Source organism: Erpetoichthys calabaricus, chromosome 16, assembly GCF_900747795.2.
Source record: "Erpetoichthys calabaricus chromosome 16, fErpCal1.3, whole genome shotgun sequence".
NCBI classification, from domain to species: domain Eukaryota; kingdom Metazoa; phylum Chordata; class Cladistia; order Polypteriformes; family Polypteridae; genus Erpetoichthys; species Erpetoichthys calabaricus.
In genome coordinates, this window is record NC_041409.2 from 69435092 (window position 1) to 69461204 (window position 26113).

Genomic DNA, 26113 nt, shown 5'->3' on the forward strand with positions numbered 1-26113 from the left:
CATCTTAAGTCTTAAAAGGCTGAGGGTTAGACATGCTTCGTCCACTGGATGGTCAATCCCAACTGACTGTTCGGTAAGCCTCACAGGACTAAAATGTGAAAACTCTCCTGTTAAACAGAAGAACATATGCTCAGAAATAGTTCACTGGATTATTTTGAAAACTATAGTTTTTTCCCTGATTAATTCAGGCAATAAGTTATCTGAACCAATGTTAAATGTGCCATTTAACTTTGCAGGTTTGGCATTGAGGTGGAAGCAGGGCTCCTGTGTTACACAAAGAAAGCCACATTTACTATGAGCTTTGTGGAAAAATTAGGTTAAATATCAGAAAACTATCTCTGAATCAAATATCTTCATAAGCCAGGCCATGTTAATAAACAAAGAACAAAAAACAAAAGACAAAAAAAAACTCATACTCATTTGGTAAGAATTTAGAAAGTAGATTTAAATTGGGATATGAAAGGAGACAAATCTTCAAAAACATACTTACAAATGATTGGCTAAATGTTTTGGATAACAAATAGTCTGTTTGCTTTTAATGTATACTGCAAAGCTGGAATTGTGCTGAACTGTCTCATCCAAGCATAAGCTGAAAGCCACTTAGTGTTTTGCCAAGTTTCACTTTTTACTGGCTGGACATCTTAACAGCTGAAAGATACCTAAAAGTAAGGAGTCAACTCCACACCTTTGGATGGCTAATAGCCTAGATATCCAGTTAATGCACTGATCACAGTAATTGCCAATATTTAGCAGTTGCTGTCTGTTTTGTTAGCTGAAGTGCCTGCCCAGTCTTGCCGATCTGTAGTCTGCCCTCAGCTGCACAAAGCCATGGAGTAAGTTTCGATCCAAATTGGTAAGCTGGTCTCCAGAACAGACCTGTTTCAAGTTGTCAGGGGCAACAACTAGCAGATTACACAACGCATGGAGGGTGTCAAACAGCTGCAACACTAGTGGCACCTAGAGGAAGGAGGAAGACGTATGTTTTCTTAATTTGAAACTGAAAACAGTAACTATCATCAGGCAGAAAGTGCTAAGGCCTTTATCCTCTGTTCCCCAATATACCTTAAACTCCTTGGCACAGCGGCGGTATTCTGCAACATCACAGATGGCCAGCATGCCACCCATGGAGCTGTATGTAAACTGCTGGAGGTGTTCATGGATCAGTCGGTGGAAGCGCACTCCAAGTTCAGTGAGCACTGTGTCTATATTCTTCCCATCCATTGAATTACGGACCCGTTCCACCTGTTTGTTTACATAGGCGCATACCTTGGCACAGGCCTGAGATGAAATTTACAAAATCAAGAGGAAAAAAAGAACCTTTAGATACATTTTATACAGAAACCCTTGAAAGCAAACAGCACACTGAAATAACAGCCTTTTGGTTCAATGCCTTAGCCACAAGGTCACACTATTTGGTTAAATTGAATATGTTTATTTGAGACTTCACATATGCATGATATTCTTTAACCTTAAAGCCCTGGAATCCTTAGTCCTGATTCCAGGTGAAAGGACATTACAGCTAGGACCGGAATACTTACATTAGTATACTGGATCATTACATTATTCTCGTCCTCTGGTTTGAAGTCAGTCTTTTTCTGCTCAGTAGCAAGTATATGCTTCATCTGTCCTACCATGCAGTTCAAGGTCCTGGATAGTTAACAAGGATACATTTGGAATACAGCTTCTTTAATTTGCATTGCACACTACAGTGAATATACTTCAAAAGATGAAATAAGTTACAGTCCTTTCTATGAACATTGCAAACGGCGACAGATTAAAAGCTTAATCTTTTTTCTTTACCATAAAGAATAATGGGTAGACAAGTCTGGTAAAACCCTTTTACCAAGGATAGCCATGTGCTGTAAAAATATTATATGTTAACATAAAGGCTAATATGAAGGATAAACTAATCAAGATGAAGTTTGAGAAGTGTTAAGTGTCCATGAGTGCCCAGGTATAGCATTTCTACCTAATACTAGAAATGCTCAAGTATCTTACAGACCCTCTTGGTTAATAACTGACCTGTCAATTCCTGTGTCCAACTTGACTTCCATCTGCTCAATGACCTCCTTTTTCTTGTGCAAACACTCTGTGAGTTTTGGAGAAGAGCTGGGTAACACAAAGAATAATACTGAAGTGTACTAATGACAAGTATCTCTTAATCCCAGCATTATTTATATAACCAAACCAAATCACCTGCTGAAAGGAAAGCCTCACGGCATCTGCAGCCAATTTATGATAATAAAAATTAGGCTAAAAATTATAGACGATTGCGACTGCAGAAATCTAGAGAATCATTACTGTATACTGGAAAACAATTCACATAACACATTACTTTCTCCTGTGTTCACTTAAGTTGGCTAACAATCAAAATTCAAATTAAAAATTACACTTCATTAACTGGTTAAAACACTGCATTTCATTATCAGTGTACACAATACAAAATATTAAGATGATTTTATGCTAGAATCAAAATAATATATATACTAATCAAGCTTGGAATACACATGAATTATACACTCTTCCATAACTGACTGAACAGAGACAAGGGCTTACTTACCTGGATGGGATGCTTTCCTTGACCTCGGTATAACCAGATGAGTGAGCCGACTTAATTTATAAAATCAAGTTGCCTTTATTAACTAAAATCAATCAATGCTTAAAAAGCCAAGTACAATGAATAATCAGTTAAATATAATGTTTCCTTTATGCTTGTCACCATTTAGTGCCTTTCAGAATACTGTAACCTATCTATGTAGTTGTTATCCACTACACTCTTTTACACTACAAAATGTTTATGGAGAAGAATCAGGCAAATATTATGAAGTTCGATTAATAGATTTAATGCCTTTGAAAAAATGGCAAGATACCAATTCCATAAAATTAATTTTAGTTGGGAATAGAAGGAAAATGGTAAAGGTATTATTTTCTATATGCTACAAATAGCAAAACCTATCCTCACCAGCTACTTTAAAAACACAATAACACCCTGCAGTTACACATTTTAGGATGTGGGATAGGTGTTATCATCCCAAAGAACTTCAGAATTAGTCACTTATTACTGCTTGTAATTAAACTCTGCCTAATTTTTTGCAATCTACTACTATTACTTCTAAATACCCGCAAGATAATTTGTCTTAGTTTTGTTTTTGCATATACAATAATACTCTGGTATTTAGACAAGAACTTGGGTCAGACTGTAAATGAAAAAAGAACTAGGAAATAATAACTAAATGGACCAGTTGCTTATTATAAAGGAAAGTCAGCCAGTTGTAATCACTGGCTAACTGGTTTGTGCATTTCTACCTTTGACAGTTCTAAGACAGTTGTAATTGCAGTTCACAGCAGAGGGTCAATTTGGGAAGATGGTGGGATGGTAAGAGAAAACTGCTCTGAGAAGCACAAACTCCCTGTCAGTCATATACAGAAGTGTAATACGTATCTGACAAAATGAAAAATATTAAAAATTGAATCACATCTGCAATACTGCTAATAGAAAGTTTTAATATACAATTGCTTTTTCTTAGCAGTGACAAAATAACACCAAACTAGGAGAACAAACATTCATTCTGGAATATATTTATTAACAGCACAATGAGCCCCTATGACCCCAAGTTGGATTTTTTTAAAATGTGATCATCACAAGTACATTTAAATGTAATATAAAAGAGAATAGTCTATAAAAGTTATTATCTTCCAGTAAAAAGCTCATATTCAAAATTCAAGAAAACATAACAGAATTAACTCTACAACAAAACGATGTCAAAAAATAATTCTGCAGCTAAATAATTCTTTTTAGAGAATATATGAACACTTTCTGGGTAGTGCTCAACATATAACAACAGAGCTTCAAGCAGGTGAAATGTGTGAAGTAAAAAACATTACAGTGACACAATATGCTCAAACTACTAAAAAAAAGTTAAGAAAATTCTGATGCACACATTTCTAGTACAAACTCATTTCTGCATTCTGTTCAAGCAAATAGAAACAAAATATTTCCCAAATATAAATTCCACTTTATTTTACTTCACTTACCTGATCAACGGCATGAGATGATCATTAAACTGCTTATCAAAAAGATGGAAGATAGTGTTAGCTTGTTGTACTACATCCAGGAAGTACAGGTTTGCATTCTTAGAGTCAGGAGAGGGAATAGCTATTAAAAAACAAAAACAAGTAAGAACTTTTGAGGGAGCTGGGGGCTAACTTGAAAACACTGCCCTCTTCTGGTCAAACGTTCTTCAGAATCACTTAACTCTAAGGTTCCTTATTTAGAATTTTAAGTTCACAAAAAAACAAACAATGTAAGAAAAACTATTAATGACTAAACACTATTAATGACTAAAGAGTGAAATTATTTAATTACAATTATTTCCTATCTATTAATAAATTTGTAATAACAGTGCAACTTCAGTTTACAAAGCAGTGACATAAGAAATGTTCAGAAAGATCACTATAAAGTACATGGTGTCAAAAAAAGATTCAGACTTAAAAGATCTCAACATAGAAGTTTAAATTATTATTAACATGTTTCAGTAGAATACAGGATCACATATTTATTCTACAAAACAGACCTGCCAATCCAATTTCCAGGGCATAGTCAATGTGATCAACACATAGGTAGTCTACCAGCAAAAGAAAGATGGAGAAGGCATTCTTTGGGAGGTCAGGAGGGTCAGACAACTGCAAGAAGTTAGGGAAAAAAGAAACCAAGTCAATAAGACAAAAGTCTACAATACAATAATAATGTCACAGTTTCACTGTCATTTGCGATGTTATGGAATACAGGTTTATATATTTAAAAAATGACAAATTTGCTTCAATATAAGTAAGTTTTTTGCCCAGCTTTAATTAGCTTTTTGGTTCTCAGGTAGTTGAAAAGGGATATAAAATACAAATCTTCTGACAATTCCCATATCTTACAAGTATTCTTTTCTCCCACTTGTCCAGTCTTCAGTTGTCTCATGAAAAAGGGGGAAATTAAGGTCATTCATACTGGAAAAAAATCCGTAAAAAATAAGAACGTATGCCCTTTTTTTGTACTCTAGTGACATGGGATTAGAATAAGGTCATCATCCCACTTGCATGCCATATAAAGCAGTTAAGGGAGGTGGGCATCAAGAAAGGTATCTTGTGATAAAAAAAATTTTGAATGGAACTTATTGCAGAGTTGTCAAGTCTATCATGCATCTAAACACATGGCGATGTTACAAGAAAGAAAGAAAACATTCTGAAATGTTTTTGACTATTTTGCATTTCCAAGCATTGGCTGATAGTGAATCATTTTGACAGCACCTATGCCTCGGACAAGCAGGTCTAGGAGGGGACTGAAGAGATTTATGGGACTGCATGCAGAACATGCTACAGAAGGAACGGTGGGAGGTGAAATAGGACAATTTATAGCAACACTTTATGAGTTCTGGTTATCATCAGAGGATATGCATTTAACATAAAATGGCTCTTTGTGTGTCATGAAAATAAAAGCTTATGGTACTGCATTAGTTGTGACATTCCTGCATTCACATTTTTCTGTGATTACCTTTAGCCACCCTTGGCCTAAAGACTGATTTGCATATATAGTCAATATGCACAACATTACATGGAGGAGCTGAAGATAGTTATACCCAACAGAAATGTAAAATGTTTGGACAATATTAATGTGTGGTTTCTTTTGATTAAGTATTTAAATTGTAAAAGAAGCTTTTTGATGCTATTTGTCTGTTGAAAATGTTCTTGGCAGGGTTGGATTTCAGTTTGTCCACTTGATATTTTAGTGTAGACAAATATATCCAATAAAGCAAAGCAAATAGTTGCTAGTTTTTCCACCATTTCTCAAATGGCTGATTTGTAAATGTCACAGTTATGAGCCTCACAGTTATAAGCCTCTATCATGTGATAATGTACAACCTGGTATTCTATGTCTGGACAAGGTGACCCAGGGCCATCCAGGGCACTGCTTAAATAATCACTTGACCTGTTAAAAGGTTTTGGGAGAAGGCGGCAATTATAAGAGTTGATAATGATTTTTGTGGTGTTATACCAGGATATGAATATAGGATAACGTGACAGAAACATACCCTATACAACTAGCAATACGCTTATCCTGCTTGCTCATGATTAAATGCAACAATTTATTGCTCTCTGGGTTCAGCCTTACTTTAAAGTGCACCTTAATTTTTCATAGACCCAAGTACACTGGACAGGCAGGGTCACCTACTGCACAATTGTTGTGACAGCTGAATGCTGGTTGTCAATCCAAAGGCAACATTTCTAAGGTACTAACACTCTCAGTGTAACTTGCTTTGCAAAAAGAGCAAGACACTACATTACGGCAAGTATGAGAAAATTAAATAAGAAAGAGTATATATTGTAAGGTGAGTTCTCCAGAAAGATGAAGCTGTAATTAAACCATATGAGAAAGGTGCAGAGATCCACGGTTGTGTCTTACATCTTCAATTTGTAGTGTGAAAGTCATGACACAGCAATTCAAGTGAAACTCAGTACAAGTGATAAAAAAGGACTATTTTTCAGCTAAAGTGGACAACTCAGGAATTCAAGCTGTATCAAGTATGGACTTTGCTAATAAGGATAAAAAACAATCATGATTTTGTCATTTTTATATGCATATGATTTTCTCAGTTTTCACTACATTTGCCAGAAAATATTAATCATACCTGTGTAAGATTCAAGATGCAATAAAAAAACATTCATCAATGTCTTATAAAAGCAATAATGGCAGCACGGCCTGCTTTATATATTATTCCTTACATATACTGTATAATAAACAGAGGTTCTGATCCATTGCCCTTTTCTTTTTTCTGTACTAATTTAAGAAAGAATTGTCTTACTCGATGACAGCGTTCAAAGGCATGTTTGGTCTCTTGAAGCAGGTTCACAACAACCTCTTGAGACAGAAAGGTTTCCCCATGAGTATCAATGCTAGGGCCCAATGGCAAGTTGGTGCGCTGTCGAATGCGTTCCTTTAGATCCTGAATACTACACAGACAAAATGTGGCAGAGTCAGCAAGCTAGAAACATCAAAGAAACTATCAAGACACAAAAGCATTACCCCATACATGTATCTGTAATTACTTTGTGCTAAGGTACAATGTTATTAAGAAAAAACAAATTTAAAATAAAACACAATCCATTAACATTTTCAGAAATAATCAATTGGACTTTACTAATAATTAACATAAAATTATTTTTGGAAAAAAGTTGTGCATTCAAGGGCTGAAAATGGGGTTGTGTGGCAATGTCAAGACAATCGAGTAAGGGCAGTGCCACACTGTCACCATAATCAGCGTTGGGGAAGACAATCAGCCAAACACCAACAACCATTTCGGAATTACAGAACATTTTTGAGCAATCCAGCCATCACATAAATTATGTCCTTGATGTGACTGGAAAAATAGGAAAAATGTGAATATATACAGTATAAACTTGGCTAAGTACACAATATTGTAAAAGGTGTGGGGGCATCTGACCATAACTCCTATTTGAGCTTGTTGGACATCCCATTCAAAGCCATGGGTAATAATATGGAGTTGTCCTCCCAAAGTGGCGATAACAGCCTCCACTCTTACAAAGAGGCTTTACACAAGATTTTGAAATTTGTTTGTGCAAATTTGTGCCAATTCAGTCAAAAGTGCATTTGTGGCATCAGGAAAGGTGTTTATTAGGGTTGAGGTCTAGACTCTGTGCAGGCCACTTAAGATCCTCCACATCAAACCATGTCTTTATGGACCAGGTTTTGTGCACTGGGGCAGAGTCACTCTGGAACAGAAAAAGACCTTCACCAAACTGTTGTCACAAAGTTGGAAGTAAACAGTTGTCTAAAATGTTTTTGTACGCTGTAGCATTAATAGTACCCACCCCTGAAAAACAGCTTCAGACCTTTTGTCCTTCCTCCACCAAAGTTTACAGGAGGCACTATGCAGTCTAGGAGGTAGCTTTCTCTTGCCACCCATCAAACCTAGATTCATCCATCAGACTGCCAGATAGATAAGCACGATTCTTCACTTCTGTGAGAAACATTTCTACTGATCCAGAGTCCAGAGTGTTACACCACTCCAGCCGACACCTAGCATGACACATAGTGCCTATTTCATGAAGCTGATGTACCTGACGTACAATTCTTGTACTGACTTTGCTTCTAGAAGCAATTTAGAACACAACAGAGGATATGCAATTTTTACTTACTATGCACTTCAGCACTTGGTGGCCTCACCCTGTGAATCTGTGTGGCCTGCCACTTTGTGGCTGAGTGGTTGTTGATTCTATTGCTTCCACTGCACAATAATAGTACTTAGAGAGTTAACCAGGCAGATCAATCAGAGCAGAAATTTCACTTGCTGACTTGTAGCAAAGTTGGCATCTTAGGAAAGTGCCATGTTTAGTCACTGAGCTCTTCAGTATAATCCACTGTACTGCCAAAGTTTGTCAATGGACATTGCATGGTTATATACTTGTGTTTATGTGCCTGTTAACAATGGGTAAGGCTGATGCACCCAAACCCAGTAAGCTGGAGGCGTGTCCACATACTTTTGGCCATATAGGGTATGCAAGTAGTAAGAAAGGAATAACTGTACACTTAAGATGAGCCAAAGCCAGGCAGGAACCTGGGTATGATAAAAGCCTTTTTCAAACAAGTTATTAAAAACATAGTATTTTTTAACAAAGAATGGGTAGATTTTTCTTTACAACCAAGAAATGTACATACCCTTCATTTTCTTGATACAGAAAGCATTCAGAATTAGACATTGTGAAAATAAGCATACTGTTCATCCGTATCTAACAAACACACCACTTAAATTCAGTTAAGTTAGTAGCCTAATCCTGGATGCAAGAAGATAAATGACATTACTAAGTTAGACAGACTAGTTAAACCTTGCATAGCTTACCCTCCAGCTCCCAAAGTACGTTTTTGATGATGCTTTGACTCATAATATCGTTGTAGAATCATTGTACTGCGACTCTTCAGGTACTCTCGCTCTGTGTCAATGTAGTTTTCCAAATAAGAGGAAAAGATGTTCTTAATCAGTTTCGATAAGAAGGTTTGTTTGTCTGTGCCCAGGTTAAATTCTGTCAGTTTACCTGCCAGAGCAGTCATCCTTGGAGACATAAAAATGAATTTAAATAGAACAAAAATTAGTTATGATACAGCTGTACAGGAATGAACATTTTATAATTGCTAATTATACAGAAATTAAATTACTGAAGTTGCCTCTCTTTCCAGCTTTTAAAACAGTAAAAAATTTAAGTTTTGCCAAAATAGTCCAAATGTTATTACACAAAACTATTTTTAAATCTATAAAGCTAAGAAACCAAAAAATATTCATTTTAAACTTTAAATACATGAAATAAGAATCCAACTCTGGGTATTTTATCTTTTTATTTTTTTTAATACTGCATAGCAATGGAATTCTGTGAAGTTTTCTCCTTTAACTTTTACATGAGTAACATAGACCTCCCTGCAAGCTGCATTCAATCAGATACCGTGTAAGTGTGTTTATGTATTTATTTAGTAAAATTTTAACACTACATATTGATAGCGGATAGATCAAAGGTTTCAACACACTGAATATGACCATTAGTAACTCCCATTTTCTCTGCAAATTATTAAACAAGTGTGAATACACAATTCCTCCTCTCTGCTGACCTATAATCATTTTTCTTTGTGTTACTATTTTCAAGATGGATCCACTTTATCAATATGCCTGAATGAAAAAGAAAAGATATAGCTACTATAATGGGCACACTAGCAAACGGCTCTTTGTATTTCATAAAGTTCACTTCATAAAGCTTATTTAGTTTCTATGTTTTTTTAATGAGAAAGTTTTCAAAACTTTAAGTTCAACGCAATGTTATTACTCAGAGCTGAATATCTGAAGTTTTTGTAAGGAGCTGCAACCTACCCCTCAAAAACCTAAATAAATAAATAGGGTTTGTTCCAGTTTTATTCAGCCAAAATGGCAAAACATTACCTAAGTGAAAACACAGTTATAAAACATTCAGCAAATTATCTAAAAGGTGCAATTAACTTACAGTATTTGGATAAGTCCACTCACACTTTCCATGGTACTTGTAAATCTGCTCAGGTTCCCAATCACATTAACAACAAATTAACCGACACCCACCTGTGGTGATTTTAGTTAGTTCAGAATAAAACCAACTGTTTCTATAAAGCAAAATACCCACTATGGGCAGAAAAGTGCTCTCACTAGAACTTCAAAATAAAATTGTGAAAAGGCACAAGTCAGGAGATGGGTATAAAGTGATTACAAAGCCTAATTTAGTAGAAAGTGTATGGCATCACCCAGACTTTGCTTAGGTTAGACCAGGGGTAGGCAACGTCGGTCCTGGAGTGCCACAGTATGTGCAGGTTTTTGTTCCAACCCAGTTCCTTAACGAGAACTCAATTATTTCTGATGAAGCACATATTGCTTAAGTGACATTTTAATGCTTCATTTTAGTGATCTCGCTTGTTAAGGTTCTCCAACCTTAATTGCTTATTTCAATCTTAAACTGCTGCATTCAGTGTTTTAATTGCTCCTTATTAGCAATAAGATGTAAAAGACAAAGCAGCCAGCAGTTCTCCAGCTAGCTTTTTTCCAATTACATCTGTGTGTGTTCATCATGCACGGTTTGATTTAATAAAACACTTAATATAAAAATGTGGCAGACTGAAAATGATCTGTTTTCGGCTTCAAATCATTTGGATGATATCCTTGGAAAGGAAAAAAAATCTACGATATAAGAGCCTTACATTGCACAGACTAACAAGCCATAAAATTAAATAAGGTCTGAGATTGGCAATGATTGGTTTCTAATTAAGCAATTGGGTTGGAATGAAAACCTGTAGCCACTGCGGCTCACCAGGACCGACATTGCCTACCCCTGTTTTACATCTTATTGCTAATAAGGAGCAATTAAAACACTGAATGCAGCAGTTTAAGATTGAAATAAGCAATTAAGGTTGGAGAACCTTAACAAGCGAGACCACTAAAATGAAGCATTAAAATGTCACTTAAGCAATATGTGCTTCATCAGCAATAATTGAGTTCTCGTTAAGGAACTGGGTTGGAACAAAAACCTGCACGTACTGTGGCACTCCAGGACCGACGTTGCCTACCCCTGGGTTAGACTGTCTCTCCAAATTCGATGACCGAGAAGTAAAGAGATGGAATATTCACCAAGACTGTACTCCATGAAGAGTGCCATTCAAATATAAACTGCATTGAAAATGTAATCAATCAGTGAGGCTACCAAGAGACTGAATGTAACCTTGAAAAAACTTCAGGTCTTTATGGCAGACTGGTCATTGTGTGATTGAGACAATAATATCACAAGTGCTTCACATATATGGCTCGTATGGGAGGACAGCAAGAAAAATTCCATTCTATAAAAAGAAAAGAGCCACATCAAGCCTTACTTATGTTTTTCAAAAGGAGCATTAAAAGATTCTAAAGCCAAGTAGCAAAAGGTACCAGCATCAGATGAGAACAACAATGATCTTTTTGACAGGAATGCAAACATCAGAAAAAGTGAAAACCCAATGCACCTTACACTATCCATAGAATGCTATTCCTACAGAAAAACACAGTAGTGACAAGAGAAACAAAAAAGTCAATGTTTTAAAGTGGCTTAGTCAGAGCCTCAAACTAAATTCCATCAAATATCTCTAGGATAAACAGAAAAGTGAAGTCCGTCAACTGTTGTTAATCAGGTTAACTGCACTTAATTCTGTAATAAGGACATATTTCTCCCTCTAGGTTAGGGATACTTAGGTATGGTCCTGAAGTCTGCAGTGGCAGCAACAAATTATTGCTTTATCAGTAAATAAACAGTTTCGCTTTAACCAATTTCTTAATTAGAAAACCTGCTGCCATTTCAGACCTCCAGGATCATAATTAAATACACCTGTTCTAGATTACATCTGGTATAGAAATACCCAAACAGAATGATGGCTGCAATTCAAACAAATGTTGCTTGCACTAAGTATTATCCCAGGAGAGTGTTCTCTTATCAAGTCTAGCTGTTGTACTTTTAATACTTTTTTATATAAAAGTTTTGTTTTCTTTTTCACTTGGATGGTGCAAATTACAAGGCATACATTAAAATGGACAAAGTTTGATTTTCTATGTCTTCATTTTGGGTTTTTAGGCTGCAAAAGGTAAACATCTTTTACAGGGGGTGGTGACTTTTTAAACCAGTTGTCGGCAAACTTTTTATCCCAAGGGCCAGTAAACAAAACTCAACTCACTTTTGGGGGCCAGACAAGTTGATCCATCACAATACCGTTACTGAGAGGCGTGTGCTTGCTTCTCAGCTGCTAATCAGCGTATGTCCTAGAGTAATTTGGACTCTGCAGACTAGCAATGCAGGCTGGATCTCAACCTTGACTTTGTAGTTCTCATCCATGGGAATGTCTGGTCACAGGTGTATATGCCTCCATACATGATAGTAAAACCATGTGCCATTGTTTTCAAAGTAGTAAAATAGTCACAGGAAAGTTCTTGTAAAATGTAATCAGATCACATTCTTTGTATTTGCACCCACAACAATTCAATTTTTTGGACATCTAAGTCTTTTAGGAAGCATATATCCAATGTGCTTTTTTTGCTTTGCGCGTCACCCACAACATAACCTATCATCTATGGGGGAGAAGCGAAAGCTTTAGATTTGTTAAAAATTTCAATCTCCAGGTTTTGACGGATCTCAAAATTTTAGGTTCTCCAATTCCGAAAACATTGATATCTCGATGATAGGTGTGTGTCTGTCGTGTGTCTCAGGTTCTTGAGGACAGTCTAGAGCTAAAATGGCTAGATGGAATAATACCAAGCTCGAAACTTAAGCCTCTTATGAGATGACGATGTGCTGATTAGTTTTTGAGCCAAATCGTGCAAGAGAAAGAGGCACCCTAGAGGAACCCTTAAAAACCGTAATTCAGCAATTAATTATGAATTCTTCTCGTCAATTGCTATCGTAATTACCTATTTTATGATCAGAAAGATCTGCAATAGAGTGGTAAATAATTACTGAAATATTATAGAATAGTTTGGGTAACTTGGTTACTAGGGTGCAAAGCCCAGAGACAGTTGCATCGGAATTTTTAAAATTCTGCACAGACTGGAAATGATCCAGTTTTCCTTCTGACATTTGTTCCTTGAACAACTGAAGACATTTCAAATGCTTTGACACTGCTATACAAATTACATACAAGTTTCCCCTTTCACTGTAGTCTGGAACTCATTGACATTCTGGGCGAGATAGGGAGGAACGCCCACTTCCAAAGCCATTTAAAATTAGACATCTCTGACGGCCTTTCCTTTTTCTGTAATAAATGTGATGATTTCTGAGAGTAACTCAAAAAATCTCTTTGGCACTCTACCTTTTAAGCTCTCTCATTTCAAATCAAGCTGCTCAAGAGGTTTACACATACTTAGGTACAGTTCTTCTCCAGTTACGGTTCCTTTCAAACTATGAAGAGCAGCTAGCTCCTCTGTGTTATTGAAGGATTCATCTATGCCCTGTAAAAATACCAGCAATTGTGCAGTGCCCATTATGTCAATACTCTCATCAAAGGCAATAAAATAATTCACGAATCACAGTGTTTTCCTTTTGAGCTGCTGCAAGAGATCGTCTGCCAATTCTTCCATTCTTCTCGTAACTGCTCTTGCTGACAAACTCACTAGCTGGAACCAGTCCCATTTCTCTGGGCAAATCTCCTGTACAATCTCATGCATACACTGCTTAATAAACTCGTCTTCAGTGATGGGCTTACCTGATGCAGCAATAAGTTGCGATACTCATTAGCCAGCTCTGCCTCTGCCACATTTTCTTCGTTTTCTTCTAAATAGGGTTTGATGTCATGAAAGGTTTTTCCCTCCCCCATCTCCTGTGTATTTCAAAAACTTTGCCTCATGTTTCATCTCAATGCCTTTTGAAGTTGTATTGTTCAGCTACTGCAATAGTTTCTTGGAAGATCAGACAAATTACATTTTCATTCCAGGGGACACAAACATATTCTTCTGATCATTTTTTTTTTTTTAATTTACAAACTGGTGCATCAATCTTTCTTTTCTGATACGATAGAAATCTAGTGGTGTGCACTAGGCCTACAGTATCAACACAAATAAGCTATATTCATTAGGTGAGCAGTTCACTGTAAGAGGGCGTTCAAACGTAATTTGTATTTTACAGTGATAACGACCTCAAAAGAACACAGCAATGAAGGGAAAGTAAATTGCAGTATTTGGTGGTTTCTTCGTATATATGCAGTTGAAAAATATACTTATCTAAAAGACTGTGCTGCACTTCAGGAAGAGAATAAAAGTATGCAAAAGAAACAAAAATAAAGCAGCAAATGTGAGAAGTACACAGTATTAGATTGGGAAGCTTTACACTATTCAGTCATATAAGAATCTTTCTGATACTGAAAGGGAATTTTCATTCAAAGTGTACGAGTATTGTAGGACACTGGTACTGAGGGTAGACCATGGAGCTAAATTAAAAAAGACAGAGATGACAATGATCAAATAGATATGTGAAACTTCTTTGAAACTAAGAAAACTGCAAAGTTGAAATGAATTGGGGATAAAAGATATGTTATTTGGCGAGGTAAGAAAGGCTGAGGGTGTTTGGGCATGTGGAGAAAAAGACAAAGATTAGGTGAAAAGTATAGTGATTGAAGTAGAGGAGGGATAAACCCAAGAGGGAAGCTGAAGTGAACATGGAGAAAAAGTGAAGGGCAGGAAAAAAAAAAAGCATCTTATCGCCAAATATGCCTAAGACCACAGATAGCGGATGAAGAGAATCAAGAAAATCATTCCTCCGAGTGTCTGAACGGAGATATCTTTTACATCAGTCAATGCGTTGCTTCAAGAACTATCACTAACAAAGAGCTCAAGCTCTCTGCTGATCACACCATTGAATCACTACAACAAAATACAGAACTGACCCTCTAATATGCAGTTGCAGCACCAGCATATTCTGTTCACAGATTTTAACTATAAATACAATAAAACATATAAACATGAGCCAAAGTAGCTACAGTTAGACTGACATCAGTTTCATAAGTCTGACAGTTAAAAATCACCGACTAGGTCTCCAAGCACAAAAATGTATTGGGGTCTTGTGGAATTAGGTGTATGTATTTCATGCACCAAACTGATTTATCGCTTTAGTTCTTCTGACGTAAGAAGCCAAATATTTTTTCATTTTGTTTAAAAACAAGCAAGATACAATATGCAAGGCAGACATAATTCAAGCTTACTGAGCTTAAGTAGTATGTAACTGTACACTTCCTTCACTCAATATACAGAAAAAGAATAGAACTTATTTGAGCAGAATAGAGCACTTGGAAACATCACCACCTTTAGCGTGCATGACAGGATAGTCATTATTATTACCACGCTTATTTTAACTTCACCTGTTTGTTGTCTGGTACAAATCTTGTAATCGATATTTAACCCACTTCCTATTGTCCAAATGACTTGAAATTTTGCATACTTACTCACTTTTGATGACAATACCTGAATCAATAATCAGTTTCACTAATTGATCAATTAATCAATGTTAATTAAGAAATGCAATTTTCATATGAAGAATAGTTAAAGATTTCACCAATAGATGGCGCTAGTAACAGATAGAAATATTAAAGGAAGTGTTAAAATATTGATTACAAAATTATACTAAAACCCAAGACTAAAAAGATTGAAAATGTATATATATATATATATATATATATATATATAATATATTTTATATATGGTTGAAATAGTTTACTGTCAAATAATACAAAGAGTACGTGACACACACACACACATATACATATATATATATACATATATATATATATATACATATACATATATATATACATATATATATATATATATATATATATATATATATATATATATATATATATATATATATATATACACACACACACATACTTTTTAAAAACCCAAGACTAAAAAGATTGAAAATTTATATATATATATATATATATGGTTGAAATAGTTTACTGTCAAATAATGCAGAGTACGCGACACACACACAAACACACACACACATATATATATATATATATATATATATATATATATATACATATATACACACACACACACACACTTTTTAAAAACCATGCTTATATTAAGTTAAAAAGTGTACTAAAAAGTAAAAAATACGTCTCTCATACATCACTGGTAAAATAAAATCGTGGGCGCAACATTCAAAAAACACTTCTTAAAATCTTAGCAAAAGTTGAATCCAATACTGTAAACTTCATCATTTTTTAGAAAATTCTTTTTGAAACTGAAGCATTTTTAAATAGCTTATGATTACATCATTTTAGTTACAACTACATGATGAAAACAAGCTATTTTGTAAGATTAATTTTAGTAAAATACATTATGAGATATGTTACAAATAAGAAATTCTTTTGCTTTATTATATTGTAAAGCAATGTTACTGTATATAACAAAGAGGAGAATCCTGGAGTTGCTGATGTTATTTTATAGTAGAAGGTACTAAATGAAAATAAATACCTTTGAAAAAACATGTAGGTATTTTTAGATTAATTTCTTGCCACCTTTACTAAGGGTAATATCCATCTAAAACAGCCTTCTAAAACTCAATTCAGGCACATTGCAGGCTCATGGTTAGGTTTTTAAAACCATATGAAGAACACAGTACACAGGAAAATGCAAGTGGAGGTGGCCAATGCTTAGATGGCTTTAAACCTACATTTTTTTTTTTTTTTTAATATAGAGAGTGTGGATTCAGAAGGTGATATACAGTGGCATTGTTCAGGGAAGGATAGAGGTACAACATGACCAGGCCAAAACCCTAAATGAGGAGTAGAACACATATGACAGTGTGTACGTATTATCTTCATATTTTAATAAGCATGTAGTCAGATACCCCATAAAACATTTAGAAGAGAATCATAAATGTTTAGTGTATAGACATTAAGAAGTTACACCGACACAAATTTATTTTGTTGTACTACCATGGCTTTATATGTCCAATAAAAGCATAACACTTTAAAAAATAATGTTCTGTTATTATGCAAAACTGTAGTGTATTGCTTAGTACTACTGCTTCACAGCTCCAGAGCACTGGTCATTCAGCATCAGCAAGTCTTTTAACTCTAGTTGGTCCTGTTTTCCAAGTAATGCCAAATGTGTTTAAAGATGCTAGGTTAACCGTTAGCTTTAAACTACCAGCATATTAGGAAGTATGTGAGTGAACTAGAACTCAATCTAGAATTACTTCCTATATTGTGCCCAGGTAATACTGTATGTACATTTAACTTAGCATGCTCTCGTTAGGAGAACCTGTTTGCTTCAATCTAAAGTGCCTCACTTTAACCATACATTCTGCATTACTCATAAACAGCAACAATCCTTATTACCTTGTATATAAGTCATAGAGATCTTTAAGGTACTGTTCGGCATCAGTTTTACGACTTTCTTCCAGCTTGTCTCTTACAAAATTCTGCAGAGAGAAAAAAAGACTTTAAACATTTGAAGGCAATGTTGAAAATGCATCTAGCAAAGTGGTGATAATTTTAGTTGGTTTATTATTTACCTCACAGTGATTTTTGTAATTAACTACAAGATAAAGTGAAAAAGGCACATCTATTCCAACTATCATGTTTTAAGCATTAAACCACAGTACATAAAACATGAAAATCAGTAATGTTGATTAAATTAAAAGCAGTGCATCCTCTCATTTGTGCTTTTTACCATTCTCATAAATTTATAATTGTGGCTTAATGTACATTTTTAGGGCTACGCTCGGTTTTAAAACAAACGTCTACACCTACTTGAGATGCTGCTTTCTACTAAGCACAGCAGTTACATGATTTAACCAGACTATAGACCTCAGTCCCCAAAAATGCTGAAGAATTAACAACGAAATTACTCCTAAACATCAAGAGCTTAGAAGAACACAAATCAAGTAATAAGCAGACTTGCTTACCTGCAATTTATTTTCAAAGATGTTTTGGATAAGTTTGGCCATTATGGTTTCTGGACTAGAGAAAACTTCTCCAACCTGCTTGTTGACACGCTGACACAACAAAGCAGTGTCTTCAAAAATGTCATCACGGAAATATGCACCCTATCCATTAAGAAAGAGAATGATAACTTAATGCTGTTCTGTAACCTTTGGTTCTAACCTTACGTTAGAAACGTAATGAAGTTACTTTGCTTTCACACCCAAACATTAATATTACACTCCAATCAAGTTTTCTTATTAGCTTCCATTCACACACCTCCAAATGACAATTTCAGTGCTGCCAAACAGTATTCCAAAAAGTCTACTTTATTATAACCTTTAACAACTATTACAGTGGAACCTCGGTTCACCAACATCTCGGTACATGTACAAATTGGTTTATGATCAAAAAGTTTGCCAAACTTTTGCCTTGGTTCACGACCACACACTTGGTATACGAACAAGCCAGTTTCCCTTTCGGTTTGTACATGTTCAGTCTCTCCCTGTGCATTTCCTGTGCAGAAAGCAAAAGAGCACGACACACACAAACATACACACACACAGGCAGCGTGAGAGAGAGAGCACACACACACAGGCAGCGCGAGAGAGACAGACACGCACACACACACAGGCAGCGTGAGAGAGAGACACACAGGCAGCGCGAGAGAGAGTGGGGGCTGGACGCATAAGGTAGGAAGGCAGTTAAAGAATGCACTGGGCTTGATTTTGTTTTCACTTCTGTTTACAGCGATCAGTTCATAGCGTGCATTGTTGCAATGTACTTTTCTTGGTGGTTTATTAAATTACAGATTTTTTCAAATGTTCATTTTTTTTCCTGTGCTTAAAACTCATAAAAAAAATAGTGTTTTTAGCCAGCGGTTGGTAGCGCTATAGCGCGAACTATTGCAGTGTTAGTTTTCTCTTTTGTTCAAGGTTTTCTCAGTGTTATACAATGTTTTTACATTTAGTTTACTATTACGCTGTGCATTCTGTGGTTTAATGAACTATATTGTGCTTAAAAACTTAAAAAATATATATAGTATATTTACTTACAGTTCATATGGTCTGGAGTGGATTAATTGTATTTACATAAAAACCTATGGGGGAAATTGCTTCGGTTCACGACCAAATTGGTTTACGACCAGTTTTGGAACAAATTATGGTCGTGAACCGAGGTTCCAATGTATCTTGCAATGCTGATGAATTATAAAAATAAACTATAATATATTAGTGGTCAATGATAACTGACACCCAAGATCAATTAACAGCACATTTTATAAACATGACTATTTCAAAATAATCAGGACTGCAGTGACTATCCCAACAGTAGTGAGTGTCAGGATCCAACTTTGGAGTTGGCTTCCATCTTTCATATGGTATACTAACATATACATCAACACTCAAAGATTCATACATGGCTAGTTTAAAGTCACATCAAAATTATGCACATGGGATATGGCAGGAAATCAGAGTACAAGAAGAGAATGCAAAGTGAAAATATGCCTATTCCAAACAATAAGTTCCATAATGGGATATAACGTCAAACATTGGAGATATGTACTGTAGAAGCAGCAACAATGCTAACTACTGGGCCACCCAGGCACATTTCTATTATTATTATATTATCTACAAACATCACGTTGTTCAGACCTCTAAAATGTACAAAAATCTGAGAGAAAAATTAGTGGATATGACATATAAATGATCAGCCACTGCATATGTTCAATCTCCTTGCTCCTCAGGCTCAATTAATATGTCTAGCAATATGAAGTGGCTAATCTCTTAGAGACAGAAGGTAAATTAATAATGAAACTGGATCAAGAATATAGTTATACTGTATATAAGCATGCAACCCAGCTTTCAACTTACCTCTTGGCACTGTTTTATGTACACATCCACACAGTGAGCATAGCCCTTTAAAAAAAAAAGAAATAAGTGTTCTACTCATACAGATATATTACACAAAACCTCTTTTTATGACAATGTGACTAAAATATCTAACTCCTACTTGGAAAAAGTTGTCACTGTATGGAAAATGCAAAAAAGCAGTGATTAGTAAATGACAGTAAATGATCTCAAACTGGAAAACAATAACAGCCCATTATTTGTTGTAATAACTAATGAATGTTATTATTTGCTCAATAATAAACACTTGTTTTGATTTTGATAATTGCAACTCCTCTTCTTTCGGCTGCTCCCTTCAGGGGTTGCAACAGTGGATCATCATCTTCCATATCTTTGTCCTCTGCATCTTGTTCTGTTACACCCATCACCTACATGTCCTCTCTCACCATCCATAAACCTTTGCTTAGGCCTTCCTCTTTTCCTCTTCCCTGGCAGCTCTATCCTTCGTATCCTTCTCCCAATATACCCAGCATCTCTCCTCTGCACATGTCCAAACCAACGCAATCTCGCCTCTCTGACTTTGTCTCCCAACCGTCAAACTTGAGCTGACCCTCTAATGTATTCATTTCTAATCCTATCCATCCTCGTCACACCCAGTGCAAATCTTAGCATCTTTAGCTCTGCTACCTCCAGCTCTGTTTCCTGCTTTCTAGTCAATGCCACCGTCTCCAACCCATATAACATAGCTGGTCTCACTACCAGCCTGTGGACCTTCCCTTTCACTCTTGCTGATACCCGTCTGTCACAAATTACTCCCGACACTCTTCTCCACCCATTCCACAATCCCCATTACTCTGTACTGTTGGTCCCAAGTATTTAAACTCATCCACCTTCACCAACACTACTACCTGCATCCTCACCATTCCACTGACCTCCCTCTCATTTACACACATGTATTCTGTCTTGTTCATACTGACCTTCATTCCTCTTCTCTCAAGCTTATCTCCACCTCTCCAGGGTCTCCTCAACCTGCTCCCTACTATCGCTACAGATCACAATGTCATCAGCAAACATCATAGTCCACGGGGACTCCTGTCTAATCTTGTCTGTCAACCTGTCCATCACCATTGCAAATAAGAAAGGGCTCAGAGCTGATCCCTGATGTAATCCCACCTCCACGTTGAATGCATCAGTCGCTCCTACCGCAGACTTCATTACTGTCACACTTCCCTCGTACATATCCTGTATAACTCTTATGTACTTCTCTGCCACTGCCGACTTCCTCATACAATACCACAGCTCCTCTCGAGGCACCCTGTCATAATTGGAACATATTCCAAAAAACGTTTTTTGCTACGTTGCCTTCCTTTTAACAACACCTAATAAATGTTTAGGTATGGAGCACACCAATTTATTGTGTTTCAGGTGTAGTTCTGTGATCCAGTCACCTTGGTGTAAATATGCTCATGCTTCTTCAATAGTAAGGCTTTGATGTTGTGAATCCAAAGATCTACAACAAAAGAACTATGAAGTAGTCTAGCATTATCTAAAACGCTCATTCTTTTCGGAGCAGTGAAGTAGGATTTGGAGAGGACTTTTGCATCAGATCACAACTCATACAAGATCCCCTTTTATATTTGTCAATTTCACACTCAAGAAAAAATTATAGCAGCAGCAGTCATTAACCAGGACCACTAATCCTAAAAATAAAAATAACATTTTCAAGAAGAGACCTTACTTTTAAAGAACCACATTCAAAGTTTGCTTTCTCTATAGCTACAGTAAATCCAGTGCTACCTGGGAACGTTTGAGTGTGGAAACCACTGAGCTACAAGTACCTTTTGATTATTTAGCACATGACTAAATGTAACAATAAACAACAAGATCAGATAGCACTTCATAATATATCATTCTAGATTTGTGCCAACATTTAGACAGAAGTGTAATTATGCTTCTAAAAACACTTTGTATCATTATTGAGAAGTGACAGCACTGCTTTAGATCCTTGCCTGTCTAGTAAGAACCAAGCTACCATTTGGAACTGCTCCAGTCAACTATACAGCAGTCTAGCAACTTGGCTGGGAGGATGTCCCTTCTTATTGGTCTTGATAATCTTTGCACTACTAAAGACTCCACCCTTATACTTCCAATTTCACCTTCAGATTATAGTTCTGTTTTTCATTAATTAATGTATTTTTCATAATTTACACTGAAAATATTAAACTACAGTAATTTTACCTTAAGAAAAGATAAATATATCTTTATATATCTGGAGCACAACCAGGCAATGATGGGCTTTGAACCAGTAGCTTATTTGCTTCAAATACAAGTCTTGACGCTGGCAGTTTAAAAAGTTAAAGACACTTTCAATTTCCTACATTTTGCACAATATTAAATATTTGCTTATGTTTATTATGCATGCAAATGCTCATCAGACCTTGGAATGCAGTGAACTATGGTCAAAGAAGGGGCCCCTTTGATGCATTTTGGAAGCACTACAGTGAAGCATGTTCAATTGTTCTATTTTGCTTTTATCTTTCCTAGCTGGGGGGTGGGGTTAGTAACATTTTGATGGATTTTTTTCTGTTTTAGTGGAAACTCCTCTGTAGTAGATGCTCAACAAACAATCCCTACACTTGTAATATTGTGACTTTTTCATTTCTGAAGGAAGAACGGTGAAATGCTAGTTGAATTTTTTTGAAAAAATTACTCATATTATGGAAAAGTGCATAGTTCAAATCATGACTTGCAGCAATCTTACAATTTCTGAAGATAACATAGTTACTATCATTTTGCTCAATTTTGTAAGTACCTTGAAGTGTAACAAAACTGCTGCCACCTCTCGCATGCGAGCAATTTCACCACGACGCTGAGCAGCGGTGAATTCTTGAATCAGCTGCCGTTCCAGGTCATGGTATTTACCTAAATATCAATAGTACACAAAATATAGATCATTAGCAGCAAAGCTCAAGCATAGGACTCATTAAACTTCCAGCTCAAATCACAAGGCAAAATATTTTATTTCTAGTATCCCATATAAGCTGCTTCTAAAAAGCAAAGTCAATATTGGAAAATCATTAAATCTTACACATTGCCTATGTTTCACTATGCTCTTTATGGGATACCATCTTCAGTTTTCTCTATTAGGAAAGCAAACATATATTTTTTAATGTTAACATTACTGTATATTGTGTCATTCCAAATATAACCCACTGGACAGTCCCTTATGAAATTTAACACAATAATTGAATGTTTGGATGCTTTTAGTTACCGTTTTTTAAAATATAATATAGTAATGTCTACTGTAAACATCAAGATGTTTTATGGAGAACATGGCAAACAATGTCATGAAAGTGTTTTAGGTTGAAAGCCAACTTTAGTAAAAGCTACAGATTTCACAAATATGCACAAGGGACAAGAACATCAAATTCTACGTCTGTACTTACTTGCAATTTTTGCCTTTACATCTGCAAACCTGTTTGAAACAAAAGTGAAAGCAAATTAGAACAAGCCTATTGACTGCATACAACTTGGTGCTAAGGGCTCCAGCTGAGGGTTCTTAAAAGGATGTGTGAAGACTTCATGGCCACAGGCAAATCAAACTCAGCTTACAATGGAAGGAAAAAAACATGAGAAATAAAAGAGAAATGCCTTTTTAAAGAGAAACTCATCACCCAGAGCAACACCAGTTTTAAAAACATGAAGCTCAGTTAAACTGTTTGAAGCTATGTGCCACAGCTGAAAGTGAGGTGAGTGAACAAAACTAGGGAAAGGAAAACTGTGCCAACAGGTCACAGTAGTCTGAGTGCTTTTGCATGGGTGCCTTGAAAAGCAAAAAGGATCTGAATATCTAAGCAGCTTCATTAAATAAACATATTTACGAATACTTCAGATTATTTTTATGTCAGATTAAAAAGTAAGCAAAAACTTCAGCCACTGTACATTTTAGGAACTGCTAGGTTAAAGGACTCATTCAGAGTAACAAAATACAATAATAAGGCTGTAATGAAGTTCGAACAGACAACCTTAACACAGATTTATAAAAACAGATTTAAGGAAACCAAGTATAAGAATGAAGAGTCACCTAATAGACAGTTCTCCTGCCATCTAAAGGAGTAGAAGAGACTTACCTGTCAAAGGGTAACTCCTGTGCAATCAGATGCAGCTTCTGTATTATATCTGCTGCTTCCTTGATCTGACAAGTAAGATGAAAAGGTCTTTTATTAAACAAATAAATACAATCAAAAATATTATCATGACCTTATAATCCACTAGATGAAGACACTGACAGAAAATGAAACTTCACATAAATGTAATTTTAATAATGATAATGAAGGATATCTTGTAGTTTCTCCTGTCAATATGTGCATTTCACAGAAGTATGAACAGCAACAGATTTTTTTTAAAATAAATAAATAAAAAATGTGTACATAAACGACTGACTTTGATTAGCAGGGTTAGATGAAGAGGATACAGTTCACTAATTTAATGTAGGTACATAAATCAAAGTTAATAGCTAAAGATACATATTTAGGGGCAGATGGTTTTGAATCAATTTTAAATTACTTCATTTGCGTCTTCAAAATTAAAAGCTTCTTTATGTGTTGTTGATAAGGCTATTCTTCAGAAACTGAATGTAAAGCATTAATGTCAAATGTTAGATGTGGAAAGAAACAATACTACCTTACCTAGGAGAATGTTTAATAGAGGATTTACAAGTGTCTCAAATCTATTAATAACTCGCACAGTAGAAAAGAAGGGTCTGGGCTAGCTTTATGATGAATTTTGATAAAGCACATTTTTTTAATTCCAGCAGTGTGTCTATGCATCAGCTTTTAATCCAAAACTAGATTTAATGATATCTCATATCTTAAACAAAAAGCCTTTAATCAATATTTAAAAAGACAAATAAAAAAATCCCTTTTGGGATTACTTAAAAAACAGTTCAAAACACACAGAAACCTTAAAGTTAAAAGGTAAAACGTACACAAAAAATATTCATTATTCAAATAATTAAAAAGACAGAGGTCAAAAACTCAAAGCAATTTTTTCAATGTTGTGACAGAAAAACATTTTGTGGTTCAACCTACATAGAACCAATGTTCAGAAAAAATTCAAGGGTCAGAAAAAGGTTTCTATATTGCTTAAGCCTGAATATCCAAGAAGTGGTTGGGGTTGGGCATCAATGCATATAGTACTGTAACATCTTTGATGGGACCTTTTAGCAATACAGTGGTGAGTATTGAGATTTTTCCAGTAACTTTTGTAAAATCCATTTTGGTACTTGCATAACCAAGTGAATTACTTAAAAAAATATCTAACATGTCAATTTTTACTCTTGTTTGAAAATTAAAATAGCCTGTAAACAGTTATTCATCTATGGCATAAGAGGAGCAAAGGCAACTGAAAATGTTAACAGTGCTGTAGGAAGTCCAATACAAAACATTCGGAGTGTGTTTAAGTTGACTTTTGAGCTCAATTTTGTTTAAATAACATAAGAAAAACAGGCTTGATGCCTACAATTTTCCAAGTGCTAGCTTATGAAATTACTATGAGCATAAGGGCTCAATTATGTTAGTTCAATAAATATAATTAAAATATATTGCATTATAACATAATGTGGGAATTAAACTACAAAATTTTAAAATATTTTTTGATTAAATATACTTCATTAATGCCCAAGGGGTCTTCCGCATAATGTTGGGATCAGAGCACAGGGTCAGCCAATGTTCAGTGTCCCAGGAGCAATGTTCTGGTTAAAGGCCTTTCTCAAGGGCCCAACAGAGTAGCATCCCTTCTGGCAGTAACAGCAACCCCATGCTATGAATCATTTAGCATTTCCTGATGCAATACTCAAATTCCAAATAATTCCTAAGAAAGCAAGATTTTTGATTTATAACCTTAGTACTTCTCAATTATAGCTTTACAGCTGGTTACAGTGACCGAGTAGGAGACTGTACTCTGTATTGTGAAACAGTTAATAAAGAAAAGCATTTCTCAGGTTTTGAATATTGCTCTCAGTGTTTTAAAGTTAGACTATAATCCCTTTTATAGGCAGATTTTAAAACATACATTAATGTGCCAGAATAAAATATGTTGGAACTAAACAGGCATCTGTTTAAAATTATACATATAGTGACACTAAAAGAATATAACTTCAAACTATGTCCATTAAATTATCACAAGTTACAGAAAAAAAGACATCTACATTTATTAAACTGTTTTGTTGCATGGAGTAAAAATTTCAATTATG

At 35.4% G+C, this 26113-nt stretch overlaps 1 protein-coding gene across 1 annotated transcript in view; it reads right to left on the bottom strand.

Annotated features, from left to right (window-relative positions):
• Positions 1-419: 419 nt before the first annotated feature.
• The window catches only part of exoc5 (exocyst complex component 5), a 41934-nt gene continuing 16240 nt past the window's right edge, over positions 420-26113 (bottom strand). Inside the window, exons 5-18 of the mRNA XM_028821224.2 lie at positions 23991-24055; positions 23307-23335; positions 22673-22782; positions 19885-19929; positions 17998-18138; positions 17429-17511; positions 8904-9113; positions 6849-6996; positions 4575-4683; positions 4036-4156; positions 2023-2109; positions 1539-1647; positions 1063-1278; positions 420-957 (exon numbers count right to left, since the gene is read on the bottom strand). Of these exons, the coding sequence (XP_028677057.1) occupies positions 769-957; positions 1063-1278; positions 1539-1647; positions 2023-2109; positions 4036-4156; positions 4575-4683; positions 6849-6996; positions 8904-9113; positions 17429-17511; positions 17998-18138; positions 19885-19929; positions 22673-22782; positions 23307-23335; positions 23991-24055 (1662 nt within the window). The 3' untranslated portion in view covers positions 420-768. The remainder of the gene's footprint in view (positions 958-1062; positions 1279-1538; positions 1648-2022; positions 2110-4035; positions 4157-4574; positions 4684-6848; positions 6997-8903; positions 9114-17428; positions 17512-17997; positions 18139-19884; positions 19930-22672; positions 22783-23306; positions 23336-23990; positions 24056-26113) is intronic.